The sequence below is a fragment of the Simochromis diagramma genome, unplaced genomic scaffold (genome assembly GCF_900408965.1).
Source record: "Simochromis diagramma unplaced genomic scaffold, fSimDia1.1 OVJJ01000501.1, whole genome shotgun sequence".
In the NCBI taxonomy this organism is placed as follows: domain Eukaryota; kingdom Metazoa; phylum Chordata; class Actinopteri; order Cichliformes; family Cichlidae; genus Simochromis; species Simochromis diagramma.
This window is the reverse complement of record NW_024387320.1, coordinates 5,718,158-5,732,245: the sequence shown is the minus strand read 5'-3', so window position 1 is coordinate 5,732,245 and position 14,088 is coordinate 5,718,158. Positions and strand designations below refer to the sequence as shown.

The window sequence follows — 14,088 nt, the reverse complement described above, 5'->3', positions numbered from 1 at the left end:
TAAATAAAATTGAATAGAAGAGAAGAGAAGCCCAAGATACTGCACGCTTAAGCTAAGTCACTTGCAGGTATGGGAATCGAGAACTAGTAGTTCAATTCCTTGGAAAAGGTTAGCACTTAGAAACCAAACATTCGTTTTGAGAGAAACCTGGTCTGTTTTTAAGAGCATTTAATATAACCAGAGGAAGCAAAAGTGGTTGTTGGATTGTTTGAAAGTGATAAACTAATAGAGAGAAGTTATATACTAGTGGAGATTTTTGAAAAGAAAAAGAAATGCGTGCTTATGCATATCAAAAGTGTCTTAACCTGACAGAAGTAATGAGATTTCATAGAGACCGTTTTGCACAGATATTCTCTTTAGTGTGTTTTGAGGACAAATTGTATGAAAACCACTGTTTTAAAAAATGCTTCTTTTTTGTGATCAAGAGTCTTACCTCCATTTAGCTATTAGTCCATCTTTTATATACAATCTTTGCTTTGAAGGTTTCTATATCATCAGTAATATGAAATCATATATCACCGTTATTGTTCAAGTGGATTATTGATTTGCCTACTAACCACGAGTCTAATGATTATGTGGAATATGAAAGAAACCGCCTGCACCAAGCTATAGTATGGTCTTACTTTGATTTAACGTGATAAATCATCTGCCCCAATGAACAATCCAGTTATCAAGGTAGGTAGGTAAAAATGATAACTTTCTTGTGTGGACTAAACCACAGCTTCAAACACCTTCTCAAATCCAGTGATTAATATTGCACTAGGACTGCATTATTTATTATTTACAATAAAGAAATACAGCCTCTCACACATGAATGGGAAAAGCTATTTTGCCCAGGAGTTATCGGTGCCCCTGATGAATATCAAAAGAATCAACCTGACCAAGGAAAATGCAGTAAGTAGTGGTACTGTCAAAGAAATAAGTTATATATGTAAGTGCGAAAGTGACCACGGAGAACTTTTCAACCCTTTGCCTGATCCACCGTAACTGTAACCCTCCCATTGTCAGAAAATCAAGATCACGTTTTATCTTAAAACATCAAAACATCAACTTCACTACTGGATCTGGATGTAATAACGCCTACTGAATATTGATTTTTGAGTTCCCTGAAGACTCTACTTCCACAACAAGGCTCTTTTTTTCTTTTGCTGGATAGAAGTTCCACAGATATTCTCATTATGCTAACAATTACAGAACAAGACAGTGCTATCTTCTCCTGTTTTGGGAGTGCGCTCGTGTCTTCACTTATGCTATTTCATACCCAGTGGCAGATGACTAAGAAAGCAAGGTTTATAGGGAATAAATTCCAAATCTAAGTACGATATGAGTGGATGCGTGCCTGCAGAGCTTCTTGATGGTGACTATCTGGTCTTTAAGTGATGAAGTACGAACCCTGTTTCTGGGTCCAAACTACTAAGGCTGTTGTGTTTTTAACATGTTTTAATGCTTCTTTATCTTGTTCTGTTCAATCTGAACAAGCCCCTAAAAACAGTCAGTGATCACTGTCGGCCTCTCTCGATTTTTATTACCACTATTCATTTTAAAGTTCAGTTTTTAAAACCTTACGATGTAACTACAGCCCAGCCCACGCAGGAGAATATTAATGACTAACCTCGTATTGTGGATGGATTATCTCAGTTGTTCTCCTGACTGAAGTTTGGTGCGTTTACAACATCCTGCCATGTAATTGCATTTGTCCCAAACCATCGGGAACCCTCACGTTAACTTTTAGCGAGTGAAAAAAGTTAGCGTTCATCCTCCAGCTTCAGTGTGTTTATATTATGCTAACATAGCTGTGTAGTTAGCACATCGTTATATATCAGCTGGCCCAACTTCAGTAACCCTACAAAAGTCACTGCTGTTTAGTTTCCTGTCTTCATTTATGTCGGAAGTGACAGCAGAGCTGTACGTTTTAATTTTTTCAGAAATCCTTCAGTCAGAACATGCTATATTGTGTTTAGGTGGAAACTAGCGAGCTAACTTTAATTTAATAAAATCTGTTTTCATGGATGCCTGGATGTTAAACTTAACTGTTACACCTGGTAAAGCAACAACACTGATCATTTTATTAAAGATAAAAGAATTTAGACAGTTTTTAACTCTCAGTGATGCGGCAGTGATCATTTGATTTTGGGACCTGAAGCTGAGTTTGGACCTGGAAACAACTAATGACGTCAGACTTAAAGACTGGACGACAGTCTCCCAGGTTCACATCTTGATGTAGAGGCCTTGTCACAGAGGTCCACCATTCCCCTGAGTTGTCCCTTTGCTTTTTGAAGAGAACAAAAGAATTCACCTTCAGCACCAACTGTCTAATAGTGCTCAGAGTGTGACTTTGTGAAAATACACATATGCACACGTGCTCAATATTTAACAACTGTGTGTAGAAAGCTGAATCAGTTTTATTAACTCAGATGTAATAGAAGCTGCATGAGATGATTATTATTTAGGCACATGAGGCATGTGCTGATGTTAAAAACAATAATATAAAATTATCCATGCAAACACACTGCTTTAGACTAACAGACACACAAATTCCTAAATAGGAAAAGAATCAAAATTCAAATATTTCTAGGCGTGTGCATGATCCTTCATATAATACATTCAATATAACCCATGTTGCCCTCAGCATACACTGCAATAATAAATACAACAATTAAATAAAACAGGCGTGTTCTCACATTTGTCTGGGAATCAAGTCCTAAAGAAAAAGATGTGAATACTTTCCAAAAAGTCCAGGCATAAACATTAGGAATACTCTGAGTCACTGAGATATTTAAAAAAGGAATTTTTTGCTTATCTTGCTGAAAGGAACCATCTTGTTGTAAAAATACTGAATTTATCTTTCAACCTTTGAAAAAAAATCGACGTTTGACATGTGGACAGTCTTATAATGAAGCTGTAAACTGTCCATCAGAAACAAAATTGGCTTAAGAATCAGTTCTACTGCATATTTCCTTTATGAAGAAATTTACTTTGTTTCACCATAAAATGCTTACTTTGCACTTGTGCATTATTATAATGTGTCATCTCATCCCTTTTTTCTGTAGGCAATGGATATTAGCCACCATCTTAGCTCTTTAAGTGATAGTTTCTTGCTCCTGCCTGCTGTGTTTCCCCTCATTAATGGAAGCTATTCTCCATCACCATCCTCTATGAAGGGACTCTCCTCATGCAGGCCAAAGCACTTTGACAAGAATAAAATTACTGTTAGCTTACACACCTAATTAAAGTGTAGCTAGTTTGCTTTCAATAGAGTTGATGCCATTCCACGGGGCTTCGACTGGAAATAGCTGCACTTACAGTCGATAGATGGATGCTGTATACTGTTGCCTTCCTCCAGCTGCATCTGTCAGACAGAGTCCAGCTGTTTTCCATTCAGCTGTAGAGCACATCCATAACCCAATAACTGCAACACTTAGTGTCAACATCATGCCCTGTTTCAGATACTTTTGAAGTACATAAACTCATCCCACATCCAACTCCAGAGAGCAAAAAGTACGGTTTTGTTAGAATTTGTTCACGTTCATTATGAGAACATATTTGTCCAAGCTTGTTAACTGAAGTGAAACTGAGTAGCCAAGGCTGAGAAAAAACAAAAAACACTCCTGCTCAAGAATAGCAGGTAAAAAAAAAAAAAAAAAGTTGGCCATCTATTTAAATACTATGCTTTGTGCAATTTTGCACATGCGTATGTGAGCGTAGGTTTTGTGTGCTGCATATCTAAGTGAGTGACAAAAGGTGAACAAATTAGCAGTTCTTACATGCAGTTTGGCAGGGGGAGGTTTAGAAGAGCCTTGAACATCAGCAGCTACTGATGAAGAGCTTGGAAGTGCTTGAAACAGTGTTTGATTTTCCACGCAAAGTCCCTGTGGCTCAGCTCAGATTTGGATTCAGCACCTTTGAGGTGAGCATTTCAAAAGGAAGCAGTTCAACTCCATCGCATCAATAGTCGCTTACAAGAAGTTTTTGAGGAGATGAAACGCGTATAACGATACAGTGCTGTCTTTAAGCATAAGTTTGGGGATTGTGATATTAAGAAACTTTTGATCAGAAAAGATGAGGCTTACAGCTGTATCAAAATAATGAGTGAGGAGCGCCTTTTAAAGAGGTTCAGATGGGGCGTGTGACAAGTGATGACTCAGTACACAGTTTTAAGTCAATTAAATCTCCCTCACCTTTGTTGTAGATGTCTGTTAAACCTCTGATACTCAGACAAAAATAGGAATGTTTTTCAAGAACGCTTTGGAATCCAGTGACTTTCATAGGGGAAAGATGTAGAAAATAAATGGCTGTTGCATCTAGGAAAAAGACGAGAAAACTTTAACAGCTGAATACAGAATGCATTTTATGTTACTGACTAGGCTTAAACAAAAAAAGGATGAGCTATACAAGCAGTTTTCTTCGAAACGTGATTCCACTCTACCTTTAAAGTCAATCTAACCTGTTTAGTCTGTCATCGATGTACAGTATCCAGTCACGATGAAAGAAAGAACACCCTCCGTCAGTATATAGTTGATGCCCTGCCACAATTATATCAGTCTAATTAAGGTCTGGTCATCGCTCCACCGCTGTGCTTGACAGTTGGTATGAGGAGTTTGTACTGATATCCTGTATTTGTTCTTTTTTATTTTTGTTTTTTCCAAAATGGGCACTCTGCATTACGGCAAATCAACCTGCAAATGTTTGCAGTTTGTTCGGATGCATCTTAGCAAACCTAAGTCTTGATGCAATGTCATTTTAGAAAGAAGAGACTTTTGCCTGTAATCCTTTTAAACAAGCCATACTTGTTTGGTCTTTCAGTCTGTTTCTTCTGCAATGTCATGACCTTTAGCATTTAACGTGTTAACTGAGCCCTGCAAAGGGTTCGACTAAAAGCCTTAAGTGCTAAGTTATCAGCTAACGCTAGCTTGGTTAGCTAGGTAGTGTTATCCATAAACTGTAGCCTAGCTGCTAATTGTTTAAAGCATCAAAATATTAAACTGCTAGAGTTTCACTAACCAAAACTGAAGCACAAAATTCCTGCAGTTTTTACATTATACCCAGTAGCACAAAAGAGGTCGTGTTCAGTGACAAAAATGGCGTGTTCATTTTGATTAAAAATGTGATTTAGTTTTAGTCATAATTAAAGCATTGAAATTGTTCTAGTTTTAGTCTAGTCTAGTCTAAATATCATAGGATTATAGTAGACAAAGTTTAGAGTTCATTCAGTTGACCAAAATATAAAGCGTAAAAGTTTGTTGTCATTTTACTAGTTGGTCCACACGGTTTAAAAATTGTGTGTTATTTTAGTTTATATCAAATGCTAAATTTATACATCTGCTCTTCTCTTTGTTGTGTTTCCACGTGTTTCGTGTTTTACATGACAAACACAGAGCGTGAGAGCTAGTTGTATCCCCTGCCCCCTCAAAAAAAGCTGTGCTGTTTTCTGGGGCTAATAAAATATCGAGTAATCTAGTATCACTATACTTGATCTCAGTTCTTGTCCTTGTGTATTAGTGTTTATTCAGTTATCATCTTATTTTCATCAGAAAAAATGGTTGTTAATGTAAACTATGAAAAAAATGTACTGGTCAATGAAATTAACACTGCTTCAATGAGAAGATGTGAAGGATAGCTGTTAGCAGCTAACTCGTAATACCAGTTATTCATAAAGGCCAAACCTGTATTTTGTACCAGACATTAAGCATAAGCATTTAAAAACTAAAGTCTATGGGGACTCACTGGTATTTGAGACTTCTGCATTCATGTTACAAGTATCACTCCCAGAAACAGTAAGGGTCAGGCAGAGGATATAATATGGGGTATTTTTTCAGGCCCGAAAGTTGGTTCTTCAGTAGGCACAGCAAAACCATGTTAGTGGCAAAGGCAACAGAGATACTTACCTGCTCGATCATCTTGATTTCCTGCTTTCCCGTCGTTTTTTTAGTGACTTGTCACCATTGTCTTGGCTGGCCCTGCTCCCAATGTTTGGGTAAAGCCAATATGCAGAGATTCTTTGTATGTGTTATGCATGGCTGTTTTTTTCTCACATTGGTGGTTAATACAGGGAGTGCAGAATTATTAGGCAAGTTGTATTTTTGAGGAATAATGTTATTATTGAACAACAACCATGTTCTCAATGAACCCAAAAAACTCATTAATATCAAAGCTGAATGTTTTTGGAAGTAGTTTTTAGTTTGTTTTTAGTTTTAGCTATTTTAGGGGGATATCTGTGTGTGCAGGTGACTATTACTGTGCATAATTATTAGGCAACTTAACAAAAAACAAATATATACCCATTTCAATTATTTATTTTTACCAGTGACACCAATATAACATCTCCACATTCACAATTATACATTTCTGACATTCAAAAACAAAACAAAAACAAATCAGCGACCAATATAGCCACCTTTCTTTGCAAGGACACTCAAAAGCCTGCCATCCATGGATTCTGTCAGTGTTTTGATCTGTTCACCGTCAATATTGCGTGCAGCAGCAACCACAGCCTCCCAGACACTGCTCAGAGAGGTGTACTGTTTTCCCTCCTTGTAAATCTCACATTTGATGATGGACCACAGGTTCTCAATGGGGTTCAGATCAGGTGAACAAGGTGGCCATGTCATTAGTTTTTCTTCTTTTATACCCTTTCTTGCCAGCCACGCTGTGGAGTACTTGGACGCGTGTGATGGAGCATTGTCCTGCATGAAAATCATGTTTTTCTTGAAGGTTGCAGACTTCTTCCTGTACCACTGCTTGAAGAAGGTGTCTTCCAGAAACTGGCAGTAGGACTGGGAGTTGAGCTTGATTCCATCCTCAACCTGAAAAGGCCCCACAAGCTCATCTTTGATGATACCAGCCCAAACCAGTACTCCACCTCCACCTTGCTGGCGTCTGAGTCGGACTGGAGCTCTCTGCCCTTTACCAATCCAGCCACGGGCCCATCCATCTGGCCCATCAAGACTCACTCTCATTTCATCAGTCCATAAAACCTTAGAAAAATCAGTCTTGAGATATTTCTTGGCCCAGTCTTGACGTTTCAGCTTGTGTGTCTTGTTCAGTGGTGGTCGTCTTTCAGCCTTTCTTACCTTGGCCATGTCTCTGAGTATTGCACACCTTGTGCTTTTGGGCACTCCAGTGATGTTGCAGCTCTGAAATATGGCCAAACTGGTGGCAAGTGGCATCTTGGCAGCTGCACGCTTGACTTTTCTCAGTTCATGGGCAGTTATTTGGCGCCTTGGTTTTTCCACACGCTTCTTGCGACCCTGTTGACTATTTTGAATGAAATGGATTGATTGTTCGATGATCACGCTTCAGAAGCTTTGCAATTTTGAGACTGCTGCATCCCTCTGCAAGATATCTCACTATTTTTGACTTTTCTGAGCCTGTCAAGTCCTTCTTTTGACCCGTTTTGCCAAAGGAAAGGACGTTGCCTAATAATTATGCACACCTGATATAGGGTGTTGATGTCATTAGACCACACCCCTTCTCATTACAGAGATGCACATCACCTAATATGCTTAATTGGTAGTAGGCTTTCGAGCCTATAAAGCTTGGGGTAAGACAACATGCATGAAGAGGATGATGTGGATAAAATACTCATTTGCCTAATAATTCTGCACTCCCTGTATTAATTTTTCTGGAAGGTGCATATATTTTAAAAGTAACCACAAATGAGTAAGCACAACCATTTTGCAAGTTGTGGCAGGGTTTCTTTCAAGGTTCTTTCCTTTTTTACCCTTTAACTGTTTGTATCCTTGTAGAATATTTAAAATTAGCTTCAGGACTTTCTGGATTGCACGTTCACAGTGGGAGCCATAGGAACTAATATGTGCCAGAGCCTTCCTTTGCTCAGAAAACAGTCTCAAATCTTTGAAGCATGTATTCCACGAGACGTTGGAAGCACTCCTTTAAGTCAGACCTTTGTCACAGCAGACATTTTGACATGTTATAGCAGGAAAAGCACAGGTGTCTTAATGATGGCTGCATTCAGCTTATGAGAATTCCAGCTGTGCGTGCTGGCTCTCTGTCATGGCTTACTGGGGCACTTAAAGAAACTGAGCCATTGTTAATGAAATTTATTTCACCTGTGCTTTTCTTGCTCCGACAAGTCAAAAAGTCTGCTGTGAAAAAGCCCTATTCTGTTCCATGTTGATATGATTGCATCACGTAATTTCTGCAAACTTGTCAGGTGCACATTGATGCTGTGAATCCTTTTCCACACCATATCACAAAGGTGTTCTATTGGATTCAGATCTGGTGCCTGGGGATACCACTGTAGTACACTAGTGACATTTTCATGATGAAACCAGTTTGAGATGGCTTCTGCTTTGGGACATGGTACGTTATCATGATATAAGCAGCCTTTACGAGATGGGTAAATTGTGACTATAAAGGGATGCCCATGGTCAGCAACAATACTCATACAGGGTGTGGTATTCGAATCATCACTGAAACACTCATTTCCACCTGATAGGTTTGCCTTTTATGGCAAATTCTGACAATAATGTCTTTGTCAGGGCAGAAATGTTTTTAAAAAACTTAACTTTCAATGTCATTAACATAGGTCAACACACATCTACCAAAACATAGAAAAGACTAGCTCAAAATATGACAGACAGAGAAAGTGTGACTTCATTACTACACTGCTGTTGCCTAGCAAATAGCTGCTCACTGCTATAATTATGTTCAAAGTGTCATACATCGAACCTTTAAATGGACGGCCATACTGGGTAGATGTGTTTTGCAGGTTAAGTGGAGAGTGGGTGTGTAGTGGTTTTTAAGCAGGGGTGGCAAAAGTACACTCATTCATCACTTAAGTAGAAGTTCAGATACTTGTGTAAAAAAAAATACACAAGTATCTGAAGTACTGATTCAACTTTTCATTTCTACTCAAGTAAAAGGGAAAAAGTACAAGCTGTGAAATGTACTCTGTGAAAGTAAAAAGTGTCTCTGCCAAATTAACTGAACCTCATGACATGTCATGGCATTTGAGTCTCTTTGTCCTTGCTTCTCTTCTGCTGCGCTAGGTTAAGTACTGTAGCCACGACTTATGGACATCTGCACCAAAAAACCCTTTAACACTCGAGTATTTTGCTATAAATGATGCATAAATTATGTATTTTTGTTGCTCTTTCATCTCTTTCTGTGTGATAAGCACCACTTGTGTGTGTTATTAGGCTCAAATCAGTTTGACTGCACAGTGATAGAAAATAATAACTCCTCTCAAATGTTGTAAACGTAAAACAAGAAGCTTGTTTTGAAAATGTAATGAGTAGAAAGTTGAGATAATTGTGTTAAGTTGTAGGGAGCAAAGTATATGTAACATGTCAACTGGTACTGCCTGCACACTAAATCATCTCCATTTGAGACTGAGTTTGTTTCTTTTTTCTTTTTATTTGGCCTGTCTTGCACTCAAAAAAATAACTCTTTAAATGAACATAAAAAAATCATGGAAAGAATTTCCACGTGATTAAATTGCTTTATTTTAGCATTATGCAATTCTGTTACTCCAACTTAATGCACTCAAGTTGGACCAACTTAATTAAAGATTGATGAATCAACGTATTTACTGCATTTTGATCCAATATATTTTAATAGTGTTGATCCAACTTAAAGAGTTTGGTTCCAACTCAATTCAGTAGGTTTTCTCCAACTAATTTACTAAATTTGGTCCCAGCTTAAGTTAATTGAGTTGAACCAACTCATACAAATTAAGTTATTCCAACACAAGTCTTTAATGCTAATAGAAAGCAATTTAATCACGTGGAAATTCTTTCCATGATTATTTTAAGTTAATTTAAAGAGTAATTTTTTGGAGCATTTAACAAAGTCTAGAGTCTGGTTAACATACATTTCACTATTACATCTAAAAGGTAAATAAAAATTTGTCATACACATCTTTTTGTTTTCTCCAATTTATTGAATTTATAGCAAATTTCACATAATGTATAAAGAATACATGAAATGCAAGTACAAGTTACATAACAGAAAAAAAGTAGTGGACAAAGTGGAAAGTTAACCTGTTAAAACAATTTTTTAACAACAATGAATGGCTGAATCAGATGATTTTCCGATGACCAATACAACTACTTTGAAGGTCAACAGATGCACTTTCAAAAAAGAAAATATCTGCAATTATTTTAGGTTCATGGTCCAGATACATGGTGTAGCTGTTGTAATGGAAACATTTCTCAACGAGAAAATAGTGTTTTGAGAACCTGTACTTTGTGTGCTGTTGGATAGTTCGTGTGCATCTAATTCCATAAGAATCTTCTGCAGGACCTCAAAGGTGTACCTGAGTTCCAGAGGGTAGCTCAGGTTCAGTGAATAGACCAGACCAAGCAACATTGTCACTGCAAAAACTACATTGCCCAACTCACCCATCACTTCCACCCCCTCTAGAACAATCACAACATCCTGAGGGTCATCGCCAGGCTCCGCACCCTCTGATCGAATGACACAGATTCCAAAGACTGTCTCTGCTATGGCAGTGGCGATGCTTTTATCAACTTCCTGTGACAATAAAACAAACAAAAAAAAGATAATGATTTCTCACTAATGTCCATTGCAAACAGTTTTAAAAGTAAATATCTGTTTTACATTAATGTAAAATACCTAAAAGCTTTATTCATTCAAGCCTTATAATAATGTAAATGTAATCAAAAATGACTGCCCGATATTTTTCCTGACTCAAGAGAAGTTCATTCAATACCTCAACAATGTCCTGTCTTTCAAAATCTTGAGTTGTGACAGGGCTGACTGTGGCACAGGAGGTAGAGCAAGTTGTCTACTGGTTTAATCCCTGGCTTCTCTAATCTGATACTAAAACTATCAATGGGTAACATACTGAACCCCAAGTTGCTCCTGATACATCCATTGAAGTGTAAATGTTACATAAAAATCTTGTATGAATGTGTGTATGAATGAGGTTATTATAATGATATTATAATAATGATAGTATAAAACACTCAAGAATGGTGTGTGTAGTATCCAGTGAGAAACATAAAGCTCTTACTTTTCCTATTTTAAAAGGTATTTTTTACAGCCACCGGTAATTTATAGGAAAACCCCATCCCCTGAAACTTTTTGTATGTAGTTCAAGCTTATCTTTGATCATCTCCTTAGTTAAGGATACAGGTAATGTCAGGGTCCTGGGACTGGGCGACCCAGGATCCCTGAGCAGTTATGAATTATATTATTATTATATGTATTTTGGTGTTGCTGCTGCTCTTCTCCATGCTTGTGTGTGTGTGTGTGTGTGTACGTACGTCTGCGGGGATGCTTGGAGGATGGAGCTCAGCCACCTGCAGGCCTGAGGGGTGTGGCCCTGCGGAAGGACTGGCCACACCCGAAGCCACACACCTGCCGCTGATCAGGGCTCGTCGGGGGAGCTACTTAGGAGAGTCTTGGAGCTCCCACCGACGCGGGATCATTGCTTGGGACTCCACGTTAGTTACCCAGTTGGGGTTTTGGTCGTGTAGTGTATGCCTGCCATTGTTCAGTGTCCTGACTGCTGCCGCTATTGTTTCCCGCAGGAGGAGCGTGGAAGGCTTAAGGAGCAGCGAGCACCGGGAGTGCAGACACGGGAGCAGAGAGCACTTGGAGGACACGACACGGGAGTCTGGGGAGAAACACGGGGATTTATTGTTGTTTGATATCACCCTCTGTAAATAAACGCACTGCTTGAACTTTGAGCTCCGCGCCTGGGTCCTCCTTCCCCACTTCCCCACGGTCTGCCAGCCAGACCGTGACAGAATGATCCCGCCAACCACCATGGACCCAGCAAACTCAGGAGTTGCCATGGAGGAGAGATCGCTCGCGCAGCTATGGGATTACTGCCGGAGCGTAGTCCAGGCCGTAAATCCACACAGGAGACACATACAGGTAGTGTTCCTTGACAATCACCTCACATCCACTACCTTCACCACGAACATTCTGGACATTAACAAACTTAGGCACCTGGTCGCTAGGTTAAGGGAGAGCTCGAGTTTTGAACTATTTGGCTTGGGTGGTCCGAGCATGGACAGTTCGGCTGCTCTCCTAGAGACTGTAGCCGCTTGGTTTTTCACGCGTCGGCGGAGGGTTTTCCCGTCGATGCTCGCGGCACAATCGTTTGATCCGCCGTTACGGAAGGCATGCCGCACTCTCTACCATCATCCCATTACGCCTCAACCCACTCCTGCGGTTTCAGCCCGGTCAGCTGGCAACGGACCAACAGCGCTCATCACCGCAGTGAGTAAACCCGACTCGTTTGTGTCTATTAATCATGTCATTGAAAATCACAACCCAGATGAACAGCAGAAGACTGTTTCCATACACCCGGCCCCGCCTTCACGGAGGAGAAGGCGTCCTCACAAGCAGCGTTCAACCACATCCACACTCACTCCTGTGCTGGTCGAAGACTCAGGACCAGCGGCTCTGGACGCCACAGTGAGTAAAATGGACTCTGCCGGTGTTATAAATCCCCTTCCTGAAAACATAAAAATAGAAACTGTTTGCTGTACCTCCAAAGACTCAGCAAATATTCCCTCTACGACTGTAAGCTGGGAGCTAGGGGGTTCCGAGCATACAGACCCAAATGACTTTTTGGCTCAGTCTGGCCGCATGGAGACGGAGGTTCTCCCCAGGGCCTCCCCAGAGACCGAACTGGAGGTCCCAGTTGCCTCTGGACCCCTGGTATTTGTTGGGCCAGCTGTAACATTTTCATCCTCTCCACCCTTCATAGTAGCCATCTCACCCTCACCTCAGCCTGCTGCCCAGCTGGTAGCTCAGTCTTCAGTCCAGTCAGCCTCTCACCTTCATCCTCAGTTGGAGGTCGATATGCCGGCCGGACCACTTCTGCCATCATTTCACCCATCTGTCCCTGCATCGCTGTCCAGTCTACCGGGAGTAGCTGCCACACCATCGTCGCCTCCGGATCATCCATCTGTGGCTGAAGCACAGCCGTCAACTCATCCGCCTGCAGTCGCCCCTCAGCTGTCTTCTTCACCGGCCGCTACGTCACCACCCGCACCTGCCCTGCCCGAGCGGGAGCCCGGCGAGCCGGAGGAGCTCGCGCTGCCGGAGCAGAAGCCCGGCGAGCCGGAGGAGCTCGCGCTGCCGGAGCAGGAGCCCGGCGAGCCGGAGGAGCCCGCGCTGCCGGAGCAGGAGGAGCCCGGCGAGCCGGAGGAGCCCGCGCTGCCGGAGCAGGAGCCCGGCGAGCCGGAGGAGCTCGCGCTGCTGGCCGAGGAGGAGCTCAGCGAGCGGGAGCCGGAGCTCAGCGAGCCGCCGGCCGAGGAGGAGCTCAGCGAGCGGGAGCCGGAGCTCAGCGAGCCGCCGGCCGAGGAGGGTCCCGCTCGGCCGGAGGTCAGCGGACCGGAGGGACCTCCACGTCTAGCGCGGCCTCCTCGCCGTCCACGTCCGGTGCATCCACGTCAGCGATCGGCGCGTCATGGACCTGGTGCCACGCCTTGCTGTTGTTCACCGGAGCAGCGACGTTGCCACCGGACCCGTGGCAGGCCACCAGAACCGTTTCGCTGCCACCGGACCCTTGGCAGGCCGCCGGAGGAGCAGCGCCGCCGCCGCCACCGGACCCGTGGCAGGCCACCAGAACCGTTCCGCCGCCACCGGACCCGTGGCAGGCCGCCGGAGGAGCAGCGCCGCCGCCACCGGACCCGTGGCAGGCCCCCTGAACTGTTTTGCTGCTGCTGCCGGACCCGGGGCCGTCCGCCGGAGCTGCTACGTTGCCGCCGTTGGGCTTGAGGTAGGCCCCCTGAACTCTCTTGTTGTGTTGATGGGCCGCCTGTGACTGTTTGTGGCGTCTTTTCGTTTTCTTTTTGCACCGCTGCGGGATGCGCGGTCTGACTCTGAGACTGTGGACTGGGTCGGTTTGTTTTGTTGTTTTGCTTGTTTTGGTTCTGGCCCTCCGTCCTGGTTCCCCCGCCGCCCGCCCTGGGGTGGTTGTGCTGTTTTTTGTTTTGGTTTTGGGGTCGTCGGGAGCCGACCCTTAGAGGGGGGGTACTGTCAGGGTCCTGGGACTGGGCGACCCAGGATCCCTGAGCAGTTATGAATTATATTATTATTATATGTATTTTGGTGTTGCTGCTGCTCTTCTCCATGCTTGTG

General features: G+C 42.3%; 1 protein-coding gene across 1 annotated transcript; it reads left to right on the top strand.

Annotated features, from left to right (window-relative positions):
• The first annotated feature begins 11,382 nt into the window (after positions 1 to 11,382).
• Positions 11,383 to 13,771, top strand: LOC120717379 (uncharacterized protein KIAA0754-like). The gene is made up of 3 exons (XM_040005320.1): positions 11,383 to 11,432; positions 11,520 to 13,232; positions 13,402 to 13,771. Exons 2-3 carry the CDS (start codon positions 11,740 to 11,742, stop codon positions 13,769 to 13,771), a joined length of 1,863 nt encoding a protein of 620 aa, XP_039861254.1. The 5' UTR covers positions 11,383 to 11,432; positions 11,520 to 11,739.
• The last annotated feature ends 317 nt before the right edge of the window (positions 13,772 to 14,088 follow it).